This window comes from Mercurialis annua, linkage group LG1-X (assembly GCF_937616625.2).
Source record: "Mercurialis annua linkage group LG1-X, ddMerAnnu1.2, whole genome shotgun sequence".
Classification (NCBI taxonomy): domain Eukaryota; kingdom Viridiplantae; phylum Streptophyta; class Magnoliopsida; order Malpighiales; family Euphorbiaceae; genus Mercurialis; species Mercurialis annua.
In genome coordinates, this window is record NC_065570.1 from 3,273,289 (window position 1) to 3,295,986 (window position 22,698).

General features: G+C 34.9%; 5 protein-coding genes across 10 annotated transcripts; 3 read left to right on the forward strand and 2 right to left on the reverse strand.

Annotated features, from left to right (window-relative positions):
- The first annotated feature begins 513 nt into the window (after positions 1–513).
- LOC126685576 (uncharacterized) lies at positions 514–6,974 on the forward strand. 2 transcript variants are annotated; one of them, XM_050379574.2, is made up of 6 exons: positions 514–1,075; positions 1,626–2,589; positions 2,672–3,196; positions 3,739–4,209; positions 4,647–4,952; positions 5,514–6,974. In XM_050379574.2, exons 1-5 carry the CDS (start codon positions 585–587, stop codon positions 4,938–4,940), a joined length of 2,745 nt encoding a protein of 914 aa, XP_050235531.1. In that variant the 5' UTR covers positions 514–584; the 3' UTR covers positions 4,941–4,952; positions 5,514–6,974. The 2 variants fall into 2 exon arrangements, with proteins under 2 accessions (XP_050235531.1, XP_050235532.1); XM_050379575.2 differs by having other exon boundaries at positions 3,739–4,200.
- On the reverse strand, positions 5,464–6,651 carry LOC126685603 (uncharacterized). Its single transcript, XM_056104310.1, has one exon. The coding sequence runs from the start codon at positions 6,649–6,651 to the stop codon at positions 5,464–5,466; it is 1,188 nt and encodes a 395-aa protein (XP_055960285.1).
- A 1,468-nt stretch (positions 6,975–8,442) lies between the features above and the next one.
- On the forward strand, positions 8,443–13,777 carry LOC126665299 (putative nuclear RNA export factor SDE5). Of its 4 annotated transcripts, none has more exons than XM_050358056.2 (12): positions 8,443–8,661; positions 9,784–10,364; positions 10,512–10,537; positions 11,270–11,347; positions 11,539–11,612; positions 11,803–12,044; positions 12,194–12,276; positions 12,560–12,616; positions 12,876–12,943; positions 13,047–13,153; positions 13,241–13,311; positions 13,429–13,777. In XM_050358056.2, exons 2-12 carry the CDS (start codon positions 9,800–9,802, stop codon positions 13,543–13,545), a joined length of 1,488 nt encoding a protein of 495 aa, XP_050214013.1. In that variant the 5' UTR covers positions 8,443–8,661; positions 9,784–9,799; the 3' UTR covers positions 13,546–13,777. The 4 variants fall into 4 exon arrangements, with proteins under 4 accessions (XP_050214013.1, XP_050214015.1, XP_050214012.1 ...); XM_050358055.2 differs by lacking the exon at positions 8,443–8,661 and adding an exon at positions 8,747–9,483; XM_050358057.2 differs by lacking the exon at positions 8,443–8,661 and adding an exon at positions 9,497–9,628.
- Positions 13,778–14,511: 734 nt separating this feature from the next.
- LOC126664932 (monothiol glutaredoxin-S17) lies at positions 14,512–17,689 on the forward strand. Its single transcript, XM_050357566.1, has 3 exons — positions 14,512–14,772; positions 14,872–14,946; positions 16,192–17,689. Exons 1-3 carry the CDS (start codon positions 14,593–14,595, stop codon positions 17,419–17,421), a joined length of 1,485 nt encoding a protein of 494 aa, XP_050213523.1. The 5' UTR covers positions 14,512–14,592; the 3' UTR covers positions 17,422–17,689.
- A 1,262-nt stretch (positions 17,690–18,951) lies between these two features.
- LOC126662097 (pentatricopeptide repeat-containing protein At4g21705, mitochondrial) lies at positions 18,952–22,349 on the reverse strand. 2 transcript variants are annotated; one of them, XM_050356005.2, is made up of 2 exons: positions 22,021–22,349; positions 18,952–20,283 (listed from the first exon to the last, which is right to left on the reverse strand). In XM_050356005.2, the coding sequence occupies exons 1-2, from the start codon at positions 22,276–22,278 to the stop codon at positions 19,042–19,044; spliced, it is 1,500 nt and encodes a 499-aa protein (XP_050211962.1). In that variant the 5' UTR covers positions 22,279–22,349; the 3' UTR covers positions 18,952–19,041. The 2 variants fall into 2 exon arrangements, with proteins under 2 accessions (XP_050211962.1, XP_050212025.1); XM_050356068.2 differs by having other exon boundaries at positions 18,952–20,291; positions 22,021–22,112.
- Between the last annotated feature and the right edge of the window lie 349 nt (positions 22,350–22,698).

Consider the following 22,698-nt stretch of genomic DNA (forward strand, 5'->3'; position numbering starts at 1 on the left):
AAACTCACAAACTCTTCATAACAAAACAAATAAATTTTTCATAGAGAAAGAATAACTTTCGTAAAGAAAGACAATCGTTGTAATATAACCTATAACGATTTCATCTTCAATCTTGAAAGGTCTTGATCTATCTTTGATTCTTGATTTATATGTTTACTGAAATTGATGCGTTTCATTGATAGATTTACCAATAAATATTAAAAAGATGAAAAGAAGTCGTCATTTATTTTATTTTAAAGCAAAAGAGAAAATGGCTACCGCCAACGATAAAAATAAACTATTGACGGCAGTTGAAGCGAAAAACAAAAGAAAAACTCTTGGCGGCTAAGATTTTCTATTTGAGAGAGAAAATTCAAATCAAATTTTATTTATAAGTAGTTTGTATTTAAATTGTTAGTCTAATGTATAATTAGGCAATTCATCAAATAGTCATTTGGGCCCTCATTCGGAACCGAAGTTAATAAGCCCAGCCCAAAAGGTTGACAAAAAGCCTTAATATAAGAAGAGAATTCCACGTCATCGTCTTCATCAACGGCCCTGTAACTTTTCAGTTGATAACTGAGAAACGGATAAGATTCCATTAAATGGAACTCTGTAACCACTTCATCTCTATAAAAAATTCTCCACGTGTATTCTCCTCATCAAAACCCTTCACCACTCTAAAACCAATATTCTCTCTCCCCAACTCGTCCGACTCACACTCGCCTCAACTCGCTCTCTCCAATTCTCTCCAATCAGAAACCCTAAAAGCCCTAGAATGGAGCGCTCTCTGCGAACGGCTCTCTGTATTTACGTCGACTTCAATGGGCCAATCAACCGCCAGAAACGCAAACATTCCCATCGGAAAAAGCGTCCGGGAGAGCCGGGAGTTACTGAACCAGACCAGTGCTGGTTTAGCCGTGATGGAATCTGGACGGTTGGATCTTTCGGGAATTGAGGATATAACGGAGATTGTGAATTCTGCGGTTTCGGGGTTTTTGCTTACTGTTAACCAGCTGTGTGCTGTGAGGAGAACGTTAAGAGCTGCAAGGGCAGTTCTGGAAAGATTAAAAGACGGTGGAGATTGTTCAACGAGGTATACATTTTTCTTGTTATTGATCATTTTATTAGTGAATAGGTTTTACCGACTTAATCTTAAAATTTGATTAAATCTTTGGAATTATGAAATTAGTAAGCTGAAATATGGCCTGCACGGGTTTGGTCTAGTGGTCTAAAACACAGCCATCGCCATAGTCGCGTGTTAAAACCCGGCTATGCCCTTTCCACTAAATGGAGCAGTTGTGATTAGGCTGCTGGCCATTATAGACTGGAATTGCTAGGTATGTGGGTTTGCGTGGGGTCCACATTTCGGAGTTTGACGGTTATCCCGGGCTTCGGCTCGGGGGAGCAAGTCGTTGTCAACCCAAAAGAAGAAATAAGCTTAAATATGTAAGGAAGAGATGCAGAAATGATAATGAAATTGATGCATTCTTTAGATATCCTAAAAAAACTTGATTTTTAAGGTATTGTTGCAAAAATTCACAGCTAAGTGCCTTTTCTATATCTAGGAAACCCTGAGGCTGAAAATGCTAGCATTGAGTTCTAAGAGTTGTTACTATGACTTCTATCTTGTTTTATCTTGATAGGTATTATCCTCTTCTTGAAATACTGGAGAGCTGCAATTTACAAGTAGAGTTGGAACAGAAAATAGGATTTTGCATAGACTGCAATCTTTCGATAATTCTAGATAGAGCTAGTGAAGATTTGGGGATTATTAGGTCCGAAAAGAAGAAAAACATGGAGACTTTAGAAAACTTGTTGAAGGGGATATCAACTCGAATTTTTCAGGCCGGAGGTATTGACAGGCCTTTTGTAACTAAACGTCGTTCTAGGTTGTGTGTTGCAGTCAGGGCTACTTATAGATTTTTGATTCCGGATGGTGTAATTCTAGATGTTAGTGGTTCTGGTTTAACATATTTTATGGAGCCTGGTGAGGCAATGGAGTTGAATAACCTTGAAGTCATGCTGTCCAACTCTGAGAGAGCTGAGGAAATTGCAATTTTGAGTCTGCTTACTTCTGAAATAGCAGAATCAGAGAGAGACATAAAGCATTTATTGGATGCATTTTTAGAAGTTGATCTTGCTTTGGCTAGAGCTGCTTATGCTCAACAGGTAAATGGAGTTTGTCCAACATTTACATCAGAGGGTTATGAAGATAAACCTTTCAGTAAGGCAGATTATAATACCTTATCAATAGATATTGAAGGTATACGACATCCATTACTCGTTGGGTCATCTCAACAAAATTTGTCTGATGTACTTGGGTCCAACTCTGGAAACCGAGCTGAATTAGACGATGAAGGTGAGGTATTGGGTACTCAAAGCTTGTCACAAAGTTTATCTGAATTTCCAGTGCCGATAAACATTAAAGTGGAATGTGGAACCAGAGTAGTTGTAATATCGGGGCCTAATACTGGAGGGAAAACTGCGTCTATGAAAACACTGGGCATAGCATCTCTTATGTCAAAAGCTGGCTTATTTTTGCCTGCAAGGAACACCCCAAAGATTCCATGGTTTGATGTTGTTTTAGCAGAGATTGGAGATCATCAGGTAACATTTTTCCCTTATATTTTCCCAGTTCAATATTTAGGTCTACTTCATTGATTCTAACTCTTGTTTTATTTAATTGAAGTCTCTGGAACAAAGTCTATCCACTTTTAGTGGGCACATATCGCGCATTTGTAAGATCTTGGAAGTGACTTCAAAAGAGTCTCTTGTCCTCATTGACGAAATTTGCAGTGGAACTGATCCTTCTGAAGGCGTGGCACTTTCAACCAGTATCTTACAGTATATTAGAGATCGTGTTAACTTAGCTGTAGTTACAACACATTATGCTGATTTAAGTCACCTGAAAGATAGCGATAGTCGATTCGAAAATGCTGCCATGGAATTTTCTCTTGAAACTCTACAACCTACATATCAGGTTCTTTGGGGAAGGACTGGTAATTCTAATGCATTAAGCATAGCTAGGTCAATTGGATTTGATAGTAACATAATCGAACATGCGCAAAAATGGGTGGAGAAGTTAATGCCTGAAAAGGAAAAGCAGCGGAAAGGGTTTCTGTATCAATCCCTAATGGATGAAAGAAACAGATTGGAAGCTCAGGCCAGAGAAGCTGCATTGGTATATGCAGAAATCATGGAGCTCTACTATGAGGTAGCTTAGCAATTCTAGCCTAGCATGACAATAGTCTCCTCATTGTCTACTCTTTTTTGTGCCTTAAGTCAAGATCTTTGTTAATTTAACTTCTGCTTTTGCCAAGTCCCGAGCAATGTCAAGAATGAAATGCTAAACCTGCCATGCTCGATATTAAACAAAACAATATTGGTATTATTCAACCAATGCTTGGGCAATCTCTATCCTGTTTTTTTTTTTTATTAATCTATCCTGTCTTTTGTATGCCTCATTAATGTACATAGTCAGTGCTGATTATATTTTTCCATAGTATTGTTTAGGTCAGCTTTTTTACATGGTTGAACATATTTTAGAAGTTGCATCTCAGGGTTGTTAAGGTGGATTTTGATATGGTTCCCTAGATAGGTTCTTAAGATCTTGAGAAATATGAATTGGTTGCTATTATTGAACAAATAAAAATAGAAACATATATGTCATTCTCAAGTCAATTTACTTCTACTAATTACTGATTTTGCCTCCTTGTTTTCCTTTTCTCTGTTTTCTCCATGATCTAATTGATAAAGATTCAAGCCGAGGCAGAAGATCTTGATAGACGTGTCCCGGCACTCATGGCAAAAGAAACTCAACAGGTACAACAGGAACTAAAAGCTACAAAGTTTCAGATAGAAACTGTGGTACATAACTTCGAGAATGAACTTAGAAAAGCCAGTCCAGAACAATTTTACCCTTTGATCAGGAAGTCAGAGTCCACAATCGCATCCATTCTGGAAGCTCGCTTTCCTCCTGACCGTCTAGCAGCCAGTGAAGCAGATTTTAGTTCATACACACCACAGTTAGGAGAGAAAGTTTACTTGACGAGGTTGGGGAATAAGGTAGCTACTGTAGTTGAAGCACCAGGAAATGATGAGACAATCTTAGTCCAATATGGTAAAATTAGAGTTCGTGTGAAAAAAAGTGATATTAGATCCCTTAAAGGTAACAAAAGGAGAGATGCAACTAATTCAGTCCCACGATTAAAAAGACAGGTAAGACAGGTGCGTACAGTGCATTGTTTTGGGAAAGCCAACTGTTTGATACATCATACATGCTAGAAATTTTTATCTCTCTTTTGTTTGCATTTTCTCAAGCTTATTGCCAAAACACCAGAAATATGTGATCTTTTGCTAAATTAAGACACATAAGTGCTTTCGTTTTTGCAGTTTTTTTGAGTTTCCCAAGTGCAAGAGCTATCTCAACTTACATAGCTACGCTTACTAGTTGTAGATTTACATTGGCTCGTGGTTTTGGATTTAGAAAGCTTGAGCTATACTTTTACTATAGTATGAAGGTTTACTTGAATGTTGACTCTATGTTATTTTGTCCACTGTGAGATGTGTTCTTGCCTTTTTAGCCAGTGGTTGGCTTCGACTCTTAAAAGCAAAGTCAAATAAATTTTTATCGGCTGATATCAGCCCATAACTCCATATTGCAGGGACAGCAGATCCAGTCAGAGGCTAACAAAGGTGAGGTCTCTTATGGTCCTAGGATCCAGACAACAAAAAATACCGTGGATCTACGTGGTATGCGGGTGGAGGAAGCTGCTCTGCAGCTCGATATGGCCATATCTGCAAGAGAGCCTGATTCTGTAATCTTTATTGTACATGGAATGGGTACTGGAGCGGTTAAGCAACGTGCACTGGAGATACTAGGAAAGCATCCACGCGTGGTCATGTTTGAAGCTGAAAGTCCAATGAATTTTGGCTGTACAGTTGCTTATATCAAGTAATTTCATGTTCTGGTAAGTTAAACTGTCTATTCTTTCATTCCTTTCTGACATTTTCAGTTCTATAGTTTCCTATGGATATATATATTTTCCCATTTCCCATTATTTGAATAAACATTTTTCAAGAATTGTTATCAACTTATCAGAGTTTGTTCTTTTTCTTTCGACTGTCACCACAAAAGTGCTGACTAGTATGGCTGTGTTTACAACATCCCTTCATTAAATTACATACTAATCATTTAATATATGGAAGATCATAATTTTGGGTATAAGATTTTCAGAAATAACGACCTTCGCTGAATATACCACAGATCACATGCATGCTCCGTGCATATTCAGACCAAAATCCACCGGTAATGACATATACTGTATTTTATGATGCCAAACTTTTATATCTCACACCGATAATAACATACACTAGAACTCAGAACGGCCTCATGTATTGAAATACATTGTATGTTATGATGTCTAGCTTATATCTCACAGCATACACGTAAACTGTGCATAATATAAATGATGATGCTGATTAGTTGTGGCCTGCATCATGATTTTTGTTTTCTTTTTGGGATTTTCCAGCTCCATTCTCTAGGCTGCTGTGATCATTTATCCAAAAGAGACTATGAGGGCCGAGATATCCATATTGACAAGCGGCGCTAGGTGGGCACGCCAGTGGTATACATTGTGAGCTCCTACCAAGCTTGTCTAGACCACCAGGACAAGCGAAGGGGTAAACACCAAATCCTGGCACGTCGCACCAGTATTGAAGGCCACCAGATCCTCCACAATCACCATGTTCTGGACAATTTATCGGTCTGCAAGTAAGCGACTCGACTATTTTAATATTTTTCTGGTCATTATTGTCACCATCTCTACCATCATTTCCTAAATTAGGCCCTTTGCCCAACCAAGTATTGGTACTGGTACCTCCACCAGAATCACTTCCATCATCAGCAGGGATAAACATTCCATCACTCCTGCGGGATTCACAATTGCAGCCACTAGATCCAATATTAGCACTTTCAAACCCACCACTGCTTCCTCCTCCTGTACCAAGACTAAAACCACCACCACCACCACCAAAACCTGGATTGCCATTAGCACCTCCTCCAAAACCACCACCACCCAAATTAAATCCAGGATGTCCATTTCCAAAACTACCACTTCCACCCCAATTAAATCCAGAACGGCCATCATTACCTCCTCCAAAACTACCACTACCACCCAAATTAAATCCAGAACGACCATCATTACCTCCTGCAAAACTACCACTACCACCCAAACTAAATCCCGAACGGCCATCATTACCTCCTGCAAAACTACCACTTCCACCCAAATTAAACCCCGAATGGCCATCATTACCTCCTCCAAAACTACCACTTCCACCTAAACTGAATCCAGGCTGACCATCAACACCTTCTCCAAAAGAACCACTTCCACCTAAACTGAATCCAGGCTGACCATCAGAGCCTCCAGTGCTACCACCTCCACTGAATCCAAATTGTGGAACAAAATTGCCGCTACTATCAGAACCAAAACCAAGGGAACCACCTATATTGCCTAGAAAGGGAACTGACCATGTTCCTCCAAGTTGGAAGCCAAAATTATCAGGTTCATAAACTCCTTGATCCTTCTCAGATAGGATTCTGTGACCAGAACTCAGTCCCAAATTTAATGTAAATAAGAACACCACGTGAACCCATTTTACTATGTCCATTTTCTGGATAGTTTTCATGCTCTTTATGGCTCCAAACATGCAGAGACTGAGTTATATAGTGTGAGGTGCATGGTCCTTGTGAAACGGGTTTTTTGTTTTGCCTGTAATGGAGCCTCAAAAGAGGATTGTTTTATGCAGTGGTATCTACTTGGAATCTGGAGTCATGGTGCTTGCATGAGGATTACATTACTAATTATCGTTGCAGTAGCCCAATATCTCATTCTATTTTGTAACTTGCTATTTATTATTTATATGATTCAATAACAAATTAGAATTATGCTATAATATTATTTTTAAATCATAGAATCTTCTTTTCAAATTAATTATTAAATTATGAATTTGCAATATTATAAGAGAAAGATATTTGATAAATTATATTGTGCTACTCACAATATTAATATTATTTTGATAACTTCAAAACTATATTATTTCTTTAAAATATAATTTCAAATAAAATATGTACTTAATTTTCATGCATATTAAATTAATTATAATTTATATCTACTAACAACTAAATTATAATTATAAAAAATATCTACCGACAGCACTCATGATTTGAATTATATTTATTGAAAAATATTTGTTTATTATAATTAAATAGTAACTTTTTCAGCATCAAAATAATTTAAATTAAATAAATATTTCTATTTTAATATATTTATACATTTTTAGTTTAAATAAATCTATGTAGTTTTATCTTTATGTAAATAAATTATAATCTCTTATATTGTTAATGATTTGATACATCCATGAAAGCGTTGACCGAAGAGTATATGATAGCGCAGAGAATATGATTAAATTTTCAAATCAATCACAATATAATGAGATTGATGGTATAATGGAAGTGAGCAAAAAGATGAATTATTTGATAGTCCTACTACTTAAATAATGTGTCATAATATGATAGGGTTAGTGTACGGATGATGTGGTGGACTGAGTGTACTTAATTTTTTTATTATTATTTAGATGAATTTGTAAAAAGATTTACTTATGATTTGATAGTATGGCTTAGTGAAAAGTTGATTCTATTAGACTTTCAATCTTCAGTTTTATTGCAAAATATGTTTTGGCTGTTCATTCTTCAAATCGTTTGAAAAATTCTTTAACTTTTAAATATCTGAAGTTGTAATTTAATGTCAAGATTGGTTAAGAGACTATGGAAAACTAATTTAAATGGGAAAAACAATATAAAATGTACAATATATTTCATTAAATTTTAAACACTCTTCAATTATCAATTTTATATATTTCATAAAATCTGATTTTGTTAGATATAGCTCAAAATTTTGAAATTATGTACAATATTTTGTCAAACTTGAAAATAAATTGTTATGTACAACATCATTAGAAACACTCGTTAATGGATTACATGTCTCTCATAATCATATAGGAAAAAAGTTCAAAAATAATTTTAATATTTAAAATAATTACCAAAAATTTGAGGTCCCAAAAGTAAACTAAAAGGATTTATTTGTTCAATTTTAAAATAATAAGGGTTTAATTGTTCAATTTTAAAAATACGGGGGCTTAATTGTGCCTAGATAAAATAAAAGGGTTGATATATACTTTTGAGAGAAACTCGAGGGCTTTTTTGTATCTTCTGCCTAAAATTTAATCTAACACAGTAGTAATTGACAAATATGTATAAGTTGAGGGAGTAATTTGCTAATATGAAACAACTTCGTGAAGAGGTTTGTAACTTTGTACTTTATTCCACGGGCCCCAAAAGGAGCTTGCAGAGGAATCTCACAGTTAACCAATTAAATACAAAGAACATAATCAAAGCACAACTAATTGAGCGCCAAAAAAGAGTTAATTTTTTTTTTAACTTTTAACTTGTTTTTAGTTCAATTTTTTTTCTCATTAGTATAGAAAAAATAGCACAAAAAACACACTGCTGCTACTTTCAGTTAGACACTGCAGTCATTTAATTTTCATTTCTTTTCTACTTATATTATGTATTTGTAGTATAATTTAATCGCTCGATTCTCTCTCCACTACTGCTCTCTGGTAAGCTTCTTTTCATTTCTTTCTGTTATAGTATATTGTATTTAATTGAATTTAATTTGAATTTTTTGTACCGGAATTTGAATTTTTTGTACCGGAGTTTGAATTCGGATTGGAAATCGGTTTCGATTGAACCTAATGTGAATTTTTTAGGATAATCTTGATTGATTTGATACTGAACTGGTCAGACATGGAGCGGCATTCTTTTGTTGTGTTTTCTTGAATTTATGGAGTAGTTTTCAATTGACGGAATGAATCTTGAATTGTGTGGATTCTGAGATCGATTTGATGTATTTTTTGTTCGATTTTCAGGGTTTAATTGTAAGAACTAATGTTGTATTATGGATGATCTTGATGATTAATTTACTTCTGGAGTTTTGATAGTGAACTGGTTAGGCATGGAGTGGTGTTCTTATGTTCTGTTTTCTTGAATGTATTAGCTTGTTATGTTTCTATTGACGGAATGAATCTTGAATTGTGGATTCCGAGATTGATTTGATGTATTTTTTGTTCGATTTTTAGTATTCAATTTTAAGGACTAGTGTTGGACAGCTCTATTATGGATAATTGCTGTACATCGTTAATTTATTTATTAGGCAAATAGGTTTCAGTTATCTTCATTTCCTTTTGGTTCTCCTGGTATTTTGGATAGTTTTTCTGAGGTACATTGTGTTAAAGATGGTGCTTGGGAAGTGGTTGTGCCAAAAAGAAATGATATGCTTCCCTATATTTATTTTTGGAGTTATCGAATTAATTTAGGCAAACGCACACCGGTGAAGCATCAATTGTAAATTTTTATGGTTAGATGCGTATCATCGCCAGCAAGTATGGCTCTTTTTACTTTGTTTATGACTTTACTGCTATTCAGTTGCCTATTAACCTTCAGTAACAATAGTGTCCATAGTTGTACCGGCCGAGCATGTCTTTATGCAGCATCCCTATGAAACTGTCAATGCAATTAGCATATAATGTAATTTTTTTCCCTTCTTGTGTAATATCTTGTTAAGTAGGTTTCATTATTGCTTCTGTAGCAGTTTCTGTGGACTTAAAATTGATGTCATACACTTCATAGTTCAAATCTTGAACTGCTTATTGAACTGTCCTCTTTTATTTGTACTTTTCTAGTTTCAAAACTATCATAATGGAAGCATTTGGTTGGGAGCAGAAATATGACGATAATGATGAAAAGGCATTAAAAGGTTTGTCTGAGGCCTTCGCCTCGTTTTCTCTTGAAGATATAACTTCTGCTTATTACAAGGCAGACAGAAATGCAGATTCGGCTGGTGAAATCCTGTGTAATATGCAGGGAAGCACTTCGAGTTCTTCAGCTTTTGCAACCAATGGAGAGGCAAGAGGTCTAGAATCTGCTAAACCATCATATGGTGAAATTTATGTAAAGACACGTCAGGAAAATGGAAAGTTCGGAGCTCCAAAGCAAAAATGGCGACCTGTGTCAGGAGGCACTGTTTCAAGTATTATTGGCAAAGATTATGTGAGGCCTGTGCCAGCAGTAAATGGTGATTTTATGGGAACCAAACCAGTGAAATTGGACGCAAACGAATTTCCAATGTCTGAATTATGGAGAGAGGAACCTATAATGAATCCATCAAAGAACGGGCATATGCAAAAGGACATGGAAGATTTTATCTTCAGAATGCTGGGCGATGGCTTTCAACTGGAACGAGATTTAGTTCATCAAATTCTCGGTAAGTCCTTCCTATTTTTACTGGTTTTGTGGGAGTATGGGATCTTTGTTTTTAAGCAATATCTCTGGTTCTGGACTATAACATGTTTCTGCAAGTAATTAGATTATGTGGTAAGACTTCTGATCTGGTTTTACATTTGACGTGCAGATAAATGTGGCTTCGACATGCAGAAGGTATGTATAGCATACTTTTTGGTGATCAAGGTTTATTTATATTGTCTGACAAATGCCCTTTTTTATTCGCAACATCACAAACTAGTCAAAGAAGGATCTTACCAACAGTCATTACGTTCAAATTATGTTTACTTATATGTGCCTTAAAAACTGTTGGCAAACATCATTTTCTGTAATAGAATTGAAAAGTATTCATATTTTTAACAAACCCATAATATTCTATTGTTCTTGATATGTTATGAATGTTTTTGTACTTTCCCTTCCTTTGTTCTAATAATCCTTTTTTTCTGTTATTTTGGAACTATACGACGACTGCATGTTTGGCTATGTCTTAGAGAAGCTAGAATCACATGATTAAGATGAAAGAATTTGAAAAAACAATTAAATATTCATGACTCAAAAAGGGTTTGAGCCCAGGTAAAGCTTAACCAGGATGTGGTCATGCTTCATATATAAAAAGATGATATGAGTTGGTTTATTATCTGTAAAATGTAAGAAACGAAAATGCCCATGATATGGCTATTTTCTGATACAGCGATTTTTGTGCTTTGATATTGTAACGTGAGCGAATGCGTTGATGCTTGAACATTTTTGACTAACACACATGCCTTTTGGATTATTGTATTTAATTAAGTAGCCTGACGATATGCGCACTTTCATTGTGAAGTTTGACTTCTCATTTGATTATCGAGAGCTCCTAACTTTTTCTTATGACCTTCTTGGACTATTCAGAGCGTGGAAAAGCTGTTGGATATGTCAACAGCGACTTCAGATGAAGGGAACAGCTTTCCTATTGAATCCACTGAAAAGGTAAGCACAGAGCTAATTCCATTAGTGAGACCCACTTTTATTAAAATGTCAAGGTTCATATTGAGGCAGATACAACCTTGTCATCATTTAAAGATGTTGACTGCCTTCTTTTCCGATGATAACTCCTCGTTAATCATTAGTGTATCATCTGAATGCATTTTTTTTGTCTGAATTAATGCTCCTTTTTATAGATTGCAGGCGTACATTCAAATTCTGAAAAACCTACATGCATAAAAGGAATTTCACAGCTGAACTCCTGTGCAGGGTATGCTATTTACAAACAATTTATTGTTAATTCCTAAATTCATATGAAGGGGGAGGACAATGGAGTTTCTGTTATCAAACTGTTATTCTTGTAAGGAGGGATAGCGCAGCTTATTTTGATGATTTTTCAGGATCATAATACAGTTTGTCTTTATAATCTATTTGATTATGTTGCTTAATTTTATTCATAGTGGAAACTGGACTTCAAATATAACTGAGAGAAAACGGGAAGAACGGGAGAAAAATGATCTCCAAAAGGAAGTGTTAGTTGCATTATTTAATTCTACTGATAGAGCTGAAGGGCTAGCTAGAAGAAAAGCAAGGGCCGCAAAGAGATCTACAGCATTAGGAGAACTAGTGGTTGAACCTCCAAGAGACTATATAAGACAACGAAAATCTAATGCAGTTGAATTAAAACAAGACAATGACAACAGTATGTAGTTTCCCATGTTATTAGAAGCTTCATCAACCATATCTAGTTTTTGAGGACCTTCCCGTCTTTTTTGTCATTTTTTATACTGTATGATTCAATTTATCAACTTTTTCTTTGCTTTGAGTAGTGTAGTTTATTGTCAATGGCAGATGAAGATGAAGAAGATAATTACCAGAAGCTTCGCAAAGCTGTGAAAGAATATCGGGTTACAATGAAAGAATATTATAAGTCTGTAGGTTGCTTGTTCCATTATCTCCTCCTAAATTATCATTAGATGTATACATATATTTCCATCACTATAATAAAGGTATCGAATCTTGTGGCATGCTCAATCTTACTAATTAATAGGACTTTTCTCTACATTTACGTTCAGAACAGAGTTTAAGGGCCTGATGCTCCTTTTGTACCCATATATACTTATACCTCATCTGCAATTCTCTGTGTTAATTGCTATTTGTTTTTTTTGTTTAACTTATTTTAGACACGATGAAATAAAATCATTTTTGTCTTGTCAGGCTGTTGAAGCATTTGGACAGGGAGATCATGATCGAGCAAACAAACTTATGGATGAGGTGAGCCTTACTTGCTTTTATCTGTCAGTAATGTGAGCAAACCTTGAGATGAAAACTAAATTGTGCCTGTTGGCTGCTAAATTGTCAAGGTGCAAAGAGTATTATTATAGTTGCAACTTTAAAAAGTTCAAATGGAAGTATCATGCAGTTGACATCTAAGCAAGGAATCGTAGACATGATAACACTTGAATCCTTGTGGAGTTTGAAATTTCCCCATTCTACGGTTTAATGATTTTAGTGTTATGCTATTGCTGTGCAGGGACATTTCTTTCACGAAAAGGCTCGTGAAGCAGATCAAGAGTCCAGTCAGAAAATTTTCGAAACCAAGTTAGTCATTTTCATTTATAGTTGTGCGTTTCTGATCAGACTGCTTTTTAATTTCATTTTTCATTTGTAAAGTTTATTTTTAATTTATCCCTTTCGTCTGCAGGAATGGAGACACACGAGATGAATTAGTGCTTGACGTTCATGACCACGGGGCTAAGGAAGCAATGCGCCTTTTGAAGTGTCATCTTTCTTCACTTGCAGGCATAGCAGGTATGCCCAAATTGTCTTGTTATTTAATTTATTTTTTTGAGCCACATCAAATAACATATCATGATCCGAATCACTTATTTGTGTCAGCGATTAAGCACCTGAAGGTCATCATTGAGACGGATGACGAAGATACGTCAAAAGGGGCACGCAGAAGATTTGTAAGTTTTACTGATTGATTAGACCTGCGTTTTCTATGAGATATTGAAATACTTCTGGTTTATAGAGAAGCTTAATGTTGGCTGTGTTTTTATTCTTGACTTGAAATTATATTATAGGTTAAGAAGCTTTTAGAGAAGGAATCGATTGAGTGGACTGAAGGAGGGATCTCCGGAACGATATTAATTCGTCTGGATAATATCAACCGAAAAGGTTTAAGTTTTGCTAAACGATAGTCTGGCAATGGAGATTCCGCGGTGCCTTGAAGGTCGATTTTGACAGAGTAAAGATGTGGGAAGTGAGGCAGTGCATGAGAAGGTGATAAGTTTTGCAATTTCTGGAGTTTTTAGTGTTCTGAAAAATTCAGTAATGCTGAGTCAAAGCCTGTTAATTTTTTGGATGTTTTCCTGTCTCACTGGAAACTCGAGACGATACTTAAATGTCAAGGCATGGTCTGTTTCAATTTTAGTCTCTAGAAATTTCTCTGTTATAAATTATGCTTTTAAAGAAAAAGTGGTGCTATTTATTTGTAGTAGTATAGTTTAAAAAAGAACAAAAAAAGTACCTTTGTTGTGTACAACAAATGAAGGAAAATTATAAAAATCATGCATACAGATTCTGTTGTTCTATTTGATGTATTTGGCTCAAATAAATTTTACTTGTAAACGAATATATTTATGTTTAATTTATTTAATAATCATATTTTTAATTTTTTTATGGAATTTGTTATGTTTATATCAAATGAACTGTAAATAAAATATAATTTAGAGCAGAATTTGATCAAATAAAAGGAATAGATATAGACAAATGATAGTGATATAAAATAAATCTCCCCTATCCCATTTTAATTAAAAGAATCTCATTCCTCAACATCAATTATAGAAGGAGTAAAGGTAAATCCAGTCCTTAAACTTGTGACTCGGAATCAAACAATTCACTTTCAGCCATTTTAATCAATTAAGACGATATTTTCTATTTCAAATCAATTAAGAATAACCTTCCCTATGTTTAGGTCAACGAAGGATAAAATCAAATCATTTTGGTCCTTAAAATTTTTTGTATTATACTATTCTGTCCTTAATTGATCCAAAATTTATTCTTAATTGATCAAAGTGACTGAAAATGAGTTATTTGACTCTAAATCACAAAATGAGGAACCGAATTGATCCTTTGCTCATTATATAGTGAATAAGAATTACAAAATCAGAAAGAGGAATTCAGATTCTATTTTCTTTATATTAGCATAAAACAGAGCGAATATCAACAACAAGAGTAAAAAAAACATGGCCGGTGGCGGTGGTTCAGTGAAGGACTTGAAGTCTAAGGCGGAATTAGATACTCTGAACAACGGCGGCGCTCCGGTAATCCTTCACTTCTGGGCGTCATGGTGCGACGCTTCTAAGCATATGGACCAAGTCTTCTCTCACCTCTCCACGGATTTCCCCCACGCGCACTTTCTCAGGGTTCTCCCTCTTTATTTATTTATTTTACTTATCTTTATTTTATGTTACTATTGCTATTAAATAGTGATTGGTTGTTTTTAATTTATTTGTTTATTATAGGTTGAGGCTGAGGAACAAGCAGAAATATCTGAGGAGTTTTCTGTTTCTGCTGTGCCTTTCTTTGTCTTCTTTAAGGTATTACTATTGAGCTTTACTGATTTTGTTACTGATGAGTTTTATCATTTATTTTATGAAGCAGTGGAAATTTTGAGTTATTTTTTACAATTCTATGCAGTTTAAGTGATATTATTAAATCTACAATTTGATGATGGTTGTTGTTTGATGGATTAGATAAGATACTTATAAAGAAAGAGTTTTTTTTCCCGGTATTCTGCGAGCTAGGGATTTTGTGGATTTTGTGTCGATGGCTTATTTATTTATCGGATTGTGGAAATTGCATGGGTGATATTGAACAAAGTGAAGTTGTATTTTCATTAAGAAGAAAGTTAAGATACAAAACACTTCTTTATACTAGCTAATGTAACTAACTGAGTTTTTGCTAATACAAGCTTAGCTAATACAACAAAGATAGCAGTAGAAACATAATAGAAAACACTAACGAATTAATGCCGATTCTGCAATTCCTTTAGTCACAAACACCATCTGTCACCTCGTAGTCCAATGATGTCAAATGAAGAAATGCCATGTAGGAAGTCTTGATCCAACGGACAAAAATATATGTGATAAGTAAGCCATGGTTTTGCGCAGTTTTTGTCAAAATGTTGAAACTGGTTTGCCAAGAAATTATTTGAAGTTTTGAACATTATACCCAAGTGGTCGATGTACTCAGAAGTCAGTATTCGTGTATACCTTCACTCTGAAGTCCTTATGGTGTATTAAAGAAGAATTGCAACTATGGATCAGTTTTAAAAGCTGTGCTAATTGGAATTATTTGATTCATCCAGATGTTACTGCCTACAAAGGGATTTTTTTTTCCCTTAGAGGTGATGGGCATGACATGAGAAATGCTGAACAAGTAATCCTGTTAAGTAGGGTTTTCCTCTCCCAGCTTGAAAACTGGAATTGCAATAAATTCATCATTGTCTCTCTCTGTTGTCTGAATTTGATTTTGGCTGCTTATTTACCATGCAAAAGATGATGTCATATTTTCTGAATACAATTGAAGCTAGGAATTGGTAATGAATTACTTGGGGTGTCTATTACTTAATGCATGTCGCTTAGCATGAATAATTGGTTTCTACAGCTATTAACACAAGCATTTCTAACAACAATAGCTGTTTTTTTAATATTCATTTTGTATTTTTAACAAATAGAAATGAACTGAAGGTTTCAGTTTGATGTATTAGCTGTTCTTTTTCCCTTGAGATACTTTCTTCCTAATTGGTGCTAATGTTTCATGAAATGCATCATTTTCATCAGGATGGCAAGAAAGTTGACTCATTGGAAGGCGCAGATCCATCCAGTTTGGCCAACAAAGTAGCTAAGGTTGCTGGTTCTGTCAGTTCTGGTGAATCTGCTGCTCCTGCTAGCCTTGGAATGGCAGCTGGAGCCAGTGTTCTTGAAACAATCAAAGAGTTGGCAAAAGAAAATGGCCCAACACCAGTGTCAAGCAAAGTCCAACCCAGCCACGATGCATTAGAAAAGCGATTGCAGCAACTGATTAATTCCCATCCAGTCATGCTATTTATGAAAGGAAGTCCTGAAGCACCTGAGTGTGGATTTAGCCAGAAAGTCGTTGATATTTTGAAGAATGAAAATGTAAAGTTTGGAAGTTTTGACATTTTATCTGATAATGAGGTAAGAGAGGGGTTGAAGAAGTTCTCTAACTGGCCAACTTTTCCTCAAATCTATTGCAAAGGAGAGCTTCTTGGTGGATGTGACATAGCAATTGCAATGCATGAAAGTGGTGAGCTAACAGAAGTTCTTAGAGATAACGGAGTTGATACTAACGGTTCCAAGAAGGTGGAAGTTAGTGAAGGAGGAAGTGGGAAGGGAGGCATATCGGAATCCACTGGTGTGAATGTCAACCTAACTTCTCGTCTAGAAAGCTTAATCAATTCAAGCGCAGTTATGCTGTTCATGAAGGGAAAACCCGATGAGCCCAAATGTGGTTTCAGTAGAAAGGTAGTTGATATCCTTCGTGAAGAAAATGTGAATTTTGAGAGTTTCGATATTCTCTCAGATGATGAAGTACGTCAGGGCCTGAAAGTTCATTCAAATTGGTCTAGTTACCCGCAACTGTATATTAAAGGTGAACTGATCGGTGGATCAGACATCGTGTTGGAGATGCAGAAAAGCGGAGAGCTCAAAAGGGTTTTGGTTGAGAAAGGGATTTCTCCAAAAGAAACTCTTCAAGATCGTCTCAGGAGTTTGATCACGTCTTCACCAGTAATGCTTTTCATGAAAGGTTCCCCTGATGCTCCGAAATGTGGTTTCAGTTCCAAAGTTGTTAACGCCCTTCAGGAGGACGGTGTAAGTTTTGGGTCCTTCGATATTTTAAGCGATGCAGAAGTGAGGCAGGGGCTGAAGGACTTCTCAAATTGGCCTACATTTCCCCAGCTTTATTCCAAGGGTGAGCTTATAGGAGGTTGCGATATTATAATGGAGCTGAAAAACAACGGAGAGCTGAAATCTACCCTATCGGAGTAGGTTGACATGGTTCTGGTAAAATTTAGCAATGCCAGACAACAGTTATTATTATAATTCTTTTTCGGGTGGTGTCAGTGTCGTCTTTGGATGTCGAGTTCGGATGTTATTCTCAATTTATCATCTGATACCTTGATATAGTTTCTTATATGAATTGTCTACATTTCCTTTTCCCATCTGTGGCTGCTCTGCTGAGGGACAGTTCAATTATGAACAGAATTTTCTAACACTGCAATTTTGATGAAAGCTTAATTTGGGATATTTCATGCAATATCGATGTTATTATTTCTTGGTAGCGCTGGTGAGTTGATGCTTAGCTGTTTTTATTGTTATTTTACATTTATAAATGAATTGAGATTATTTTAAATGAATAGATAGTAAAAATATCTTATTGACAATTTTAATTTTAAAAGGAATTAAAAATTATATTTTATATTAATCTTAATAAAATAACTTGGTTAACTCAGAATAATGAAATTACAAGTACTATAATATGTCGTAGCGTTTGAAGTTGAAGTTCACCTCTAATTTTAAAAGGAAAAGTAAACATGTAATTTTAAAAGGAATCACTTGCGGTATTGGTAGCGCTTGAAGTTGAAGTAAACATGTAAAATTCCTCGTTCGAATGTGCACTTCAAACCCTTCTTTTGAGAGTATTCCCATTCTTTGTTGACAATTCGGAATGCAATATCTTCGTAAGGTGGTCCAGCATGAAACCGTATAATGCAAGTCTCATCGTTGTTCCCGTCTTTCTCAATGGTATAAGTTGGAGCGTTTGTCTTGTCAACGAGGTCCGGATAGAAGATATTGAACTTATATCCTTGCACAGTCTTTGGGGGTGGCTTATCATGATCATAGTGCGTGCGATTATACTTGTTCCATTCATATCCTGCGTGAACACGGTTGAAATATTTGGGTTTTCTTGGTCGATACTTATCAAGCCACCCGTAAACCTGTGAATCGAGGTTCACTTCCGCACCAGAGCCAAATAGTGCATCACCTTCCTCCATAGCTCCCATAGCTTTCATGGCTTTGATCTCAAGATTATCTTCTGCTTGCATTCTTCTTTGCTGTTCCTCAATCAGAAAAAAAAAATATTGTTTTGTTTTTTTTGTCTCGACAAACTAGTTAGGGAATGTAACGTTACTTATACACACACACTAATGGGGCCCTTGATATTATTAGTATTTGAATATCCTAATTCAATTTGGAAAACATTTTCTAATTCAATTAGGACTTTAACTTTATATCCTATATTGTTATAGTCAAATCTTTGATATTATTACTGTGATTAATTTTCCTAATCCTACTCATAAAATATTTCCTAATCCAATCCCAACTCATAAAATAAAAATACTTCCTAATCCAATTTAAACTCTAGCATTATATTTTATGTCTAGTCAATTAGTTGTAACGCTGTACAATTGTGCGGAGATAGTATGTAGTATTTTTTTATTTTTTTTATAATGCATTGCTATATTAATCTCAAAAAAAATACTTGGTTAACTCAAGATAATGAAATTACAAATAGTATTAAGATCAGTAAAATTTCATTGAAACAAACAAAAGTACATCATTTAATTGCATCAACAATGAGCTTTACAAAAAATGATTCTCTCAAATTTATATGCTCCTTCCCAAAGCCAGAATTTTCTTTGTATCTTCATCTTCATCAATTTTATCAGTTTTCATGCAGTACAAAATTCCTCCAACGTCTCTCCCACTTCTAACATTTGCCTTCAGCAATGCGTGATAAATTTCTCTATTTGCCGGAATGGCACTTCTCAATGAGGTAGCGAAAGCTTCTACATCTTCAGCACTGCCTTCATCACCAAGCCAACACAAAATGTCTCCGACGACCCGATGGTTCGGTTTCCATCCCTTGTTATCCACTCGTAATGCGAGGGCCGCCTTCATACATTCAAAAGATCTCGCCGTCTTCCCTTTTTCGAGGTATCCCGAAGCAATGTTTGCCCAGCTGTTTGGACTGCTCGCCTTTCCTTTCTCTGTCAAGTCTTCGAGTAACGCTTCTGCTTTTTCATATAATCCATTTCTACAATACCCAACGACAATAATATTTGGTATCCGAGCATCATGAAAGTTTCCTGACGACTCCCACTCTCTTAGTATTTTCTCAGCTTCTTCAAGCTCATTAAGCTTCACCAAAGATTCCAGCATGGTGACAAAATCTCTATTTATTTGTCGCTTACATTCGATTTTCTCGAGATCCCATAACCTCAGAACCTCCGCCTTATTCCCTAAACTTGCATAGAGAGTTATCAAATGGTTATATCCAGTCCCATCCTTCTTATCTAGCTTCTCTTCTGATTTTTCCAATGCCTCGATTGCCTTGTCAGCAAGACTGGCTTTTATATAGATATTAGCAACGACAGCATATGTATTCCAGTCCACGGCATTGCCCATCTGGCATTCCATCTCATTCAAAACTTTTTCCATACCCTCAATGTCTGATCTAGCACCATAGGAATTAATGCAGATTCGGTAACTAAAGTTGTCAGGAGAGACATTATTCTTCTTCATCTCTGCTAACACATGTAGAACTTTCTCGTGCTCGCCGAGATTGGTGTAGAGACACATGATGTTGTTGTAAGCAAGAGGCGCCGAAGCAAAACCCAACTCCTTCATTTTCTGCAAGTGTGATAAGGACTTATCCGTTTGACGCTCCCGAACATAACAATTTAGAAGAGCCCCATAAGTCTTATCATTTCTATCATGATCCATTAAGCTGTTAAAATAGCTCTCGGCAGAAAGAAAACCTCGAACTTTACCAATCAGATCCAGTTGAACAGCATGCTCCACTGGGGAGAATAAGCAAATCTCGTTCCTATTCATCCACTCAGAGACCTGTAGCCCTGAAAATTTTTCAAAATTAGGACATCATATAAATCAATCAAACAGTACTTACATTATAACCTCAAATTTGCATAATATTTTATATTTACCAAGTTCAATTTAGTTATATGCAACCAATAAATTAAAGGCTTAATTGCTTTAAAATCCTAAACTTTTTAACGTGTTTAGCGATTTTAACACAAACTTTAAATTTTGACAATTGAATACATGAACTATCATTTTTTTGCAATTGAAACACATAGCAAATTTTCATCAAAAAATACTGATGTGGCCACCGGAATAAACACTATTCCGATTTCCGCATAAGCATTTCTTGACGGAGAATTGATCATGTTTGGAATTGCAAAAATTCGAAAGTTGGTGTCAGGCATTGCCAAAATTAAAAGTCCGTGTTAAAGTTGCAAAACACGCTAAAGTTTTCAATTTTTAAAGCAACTAAGCCTAAATCAAATTTAAACTAACACATTCCATCTTCACATAAGACCATCTCCAAGGGGAGTCATCAAAATGGGAATTGATGACTCCCCATCTCCAAGGGAGTCACCAAAATGCATTTTGGTGACTCCCTCACACTCTCTTTCATCAAAAATGGTGAAGGAATTTTTCCTTCACCATTTCACTTTTTGAATAAAATAATATGGTTAATTTACACTTTAGTACATATAATTTATAGTTGTATTTAATTAATTACTTACTTATTAAATAATTTAACGACACAATGATATGAAAATATTACATGAATAATTTTATAAAACAATAACATAAAAATCTTACATTAATAATTTTACGAGACAATTAAAAAAATATTACATAATTAATTTTACGAGACAATATTATAAAACATTACATAGATAATTTTACGATATAATAACCTAAAAACAAAGATACTACGACATTACATAATAAATAAAATAGAACACATATTCTATCAATAATCTGGTAGATTGGTATCGGATCCACCAATATTAGTAAAATAGTCACCAAAAGTATTTGAAGTAGAGGATGGTCATATTCGATTCCAACAATTTCTCTCGAGACATCGACAAATTAAAGATAAAAATGCTCATCTTGAACTTCGCGATGCTTTAATAGAGCATTTGTGGATGAACCATAGTCGTTATGAGGATTGATTTATGTTTTTGTTAATTTTAGTTTTTTATGTTGTGTTAATTTAAATAAATTAATGTAATGTTTATGTTAGTTTTTTTATTGTGTTAATTTAAATAAATTAATGTAATGTTCATTTTAAATAATTTAATATAAATTAAATTTTATAAGATATTCATAATTAAAAAAATTAATAGCAATTTATTTTTTAAAATATGAATAATACTATAATTCGGATGAATATGAGCATAAATAAGTTTGTGGGTGTAATTGGTAAAAAGTGTATAAAATGTTAAGAATTAAAAATGATTATTATATTAAAAAGTAAAAAAGTATGTTTTTTGGTGAAGAATTTGGTGATGACCATTGGAGTGAATTTGGTGAAAATTCACCAAATTGAAAAATGGTGAAGGAAAAATGGTGACTCCCCTTGGAGATGCCCTAACTATTCATCTAAAAATTCAGATACAAAAATTCATAACTTGCCAATTTACCAACAAAACCTTACTGAATTCATAAAGATGCAATTTCTATGTTGTTCAATTCCAATGCTATTATCCAAAATTAAAAAAAAAAAAAACAAATCAATTAGAACACTAAAAAAACTAGAAAATTGCAAACCTCGAGTGCTTGGGTAAACCGGTTTCGCTTACGGAGATCGCGGATAATGCGTTGAAGCTCAGCAACTCGAATTTTATTTCCATTTTGAACCCAATTCTCGAGCTCAGGCACCAATGTCGTTTTAGGGTCTCCTAAGGGACTGATTTTTGTGTACAGTGTCGTTTTCTTCGTTCTGTTAGTGTAGTATGATCTTCTAATAGTAGTAGTAATTGCATTTTGATTTCGAATTAGGATCTTTGTGAGTGATTTCAAGCTCATGATTCTGTAATTTTCTTCCTGATAATTTCAAATTGAAATTGGGGATTTTGCAGTAGGGTTTAAGAGAAATGTGGTTTGAAGGTGGGCTCTTTGGGCTTTTTAAATGGGCCTGTGAGGTTTGTGTTTGGGCCATTTCTGATAGGTTGATGACTTTGGGCTCAGTGTGGTCTTAATTTACAGATGAAATCTAATATCTGTTTCATTGATAGTACCTCAAATTTGATCTCATTTCCACTATAGTCCTTGAATTTTAATTTATAGCTATATTCTTCCTGAATTTCTGTTTTGTAGTTGTATTGTCCCTAATATTTCAGTTTCTTGTATATTTCATTTATAATACTAAATATGAAATGAAAAATAAATAGAATATACATGTTTGGTTCGAAATTATACAGTTTTCATGAAAAGTATTTTTTTTTT

Excerpts from the sequence above, each read along its gene's own strand:
- LOC126685576 (XM_050379574.2), top strand. The coding sequence starts at position 585 with ATGGAACTCTGTAACCACTTCATCTCTATAAAAAATTCTCCACGTGTA. Across the intron at positions 1,076-1,625 it reads GGTGGAGATTGTTCAACGAG|GTATTATCCTCTTCTTGAAA; the intron begins GTATACATTTTT and ends TTATCTTGATAG. Across the intron at positions 3,197-3,738 it reads TCATGGAGCTCTACTATGAG|ATTCAAGCCGAGGCAGAAGA; the intron begins GTAGCTTAGCAA and ends TAATTGATAAAG.
- LOC126685603 (XM_056104310.1), bottom strand. The coding sequence starts at position 6,651 with ATGGACATAGTAAAATGGGTTCACGTGGTGTTCTTATTTACATTAAAT.
- LOC126665299 (XM_050358055.2), top strand. The coding sequence starts at position 9,464 with ATGCGTATCATCGCCAGCAA. Across the intron at positions 11,613-11,802 it reads CAGCTGAACTCCTGTGCAGG|TGGAAACTGGACTTCAAATA; the intron begins GTATGCTATTTA and ends TTTTATTCATAG. Across the intron at positions 12,045-12,193 it reads AAAACAAGACAATGACAACA|ATGAAGATGAAGAAGATAAT; the intron begins GTATGTAGTTTC and ends TGTCAATGGCAG.
- LOC126664932 (XM_050357566.1), top strand. The coding sequence starts at position 14,593 with ATGGCCGGTGGCGGTGGTTCAGTGAAGGACTTGAAGTCTAAGGCGGAA. Across the intron at positions 14,773-14,871 it reads CCCACGCGCACTTTCTCAGG|GTTGAGGCTGAGGAACAAGC; the intron begins GTTCTCCCTCTT and ends TGTTTATTATAG. Across the intron at positions 14,947-16,191 it reads CTTTCTTTGTCTTCTTTAAG|GATGGCAAGAAAGTTGACTC; the intron begins GTATTACTATTG and ends CATTTTCATCAG.
- LOC126662097 (XM_050356005.2), bottom strand. The coding sequence starts at position 22,278 with ATGAGCTTGAAATCACTCACAAAGATCCTAATTCGAAATCAAAATGCA. Across the intron at positions 20,284-22,020 it reads GGTTTACCCAAGCACTCGAG|GTCTCTGAGTGGATGAATAG; the intron begins GTTTGCAATTTT and ends TCAGGGCTACAG.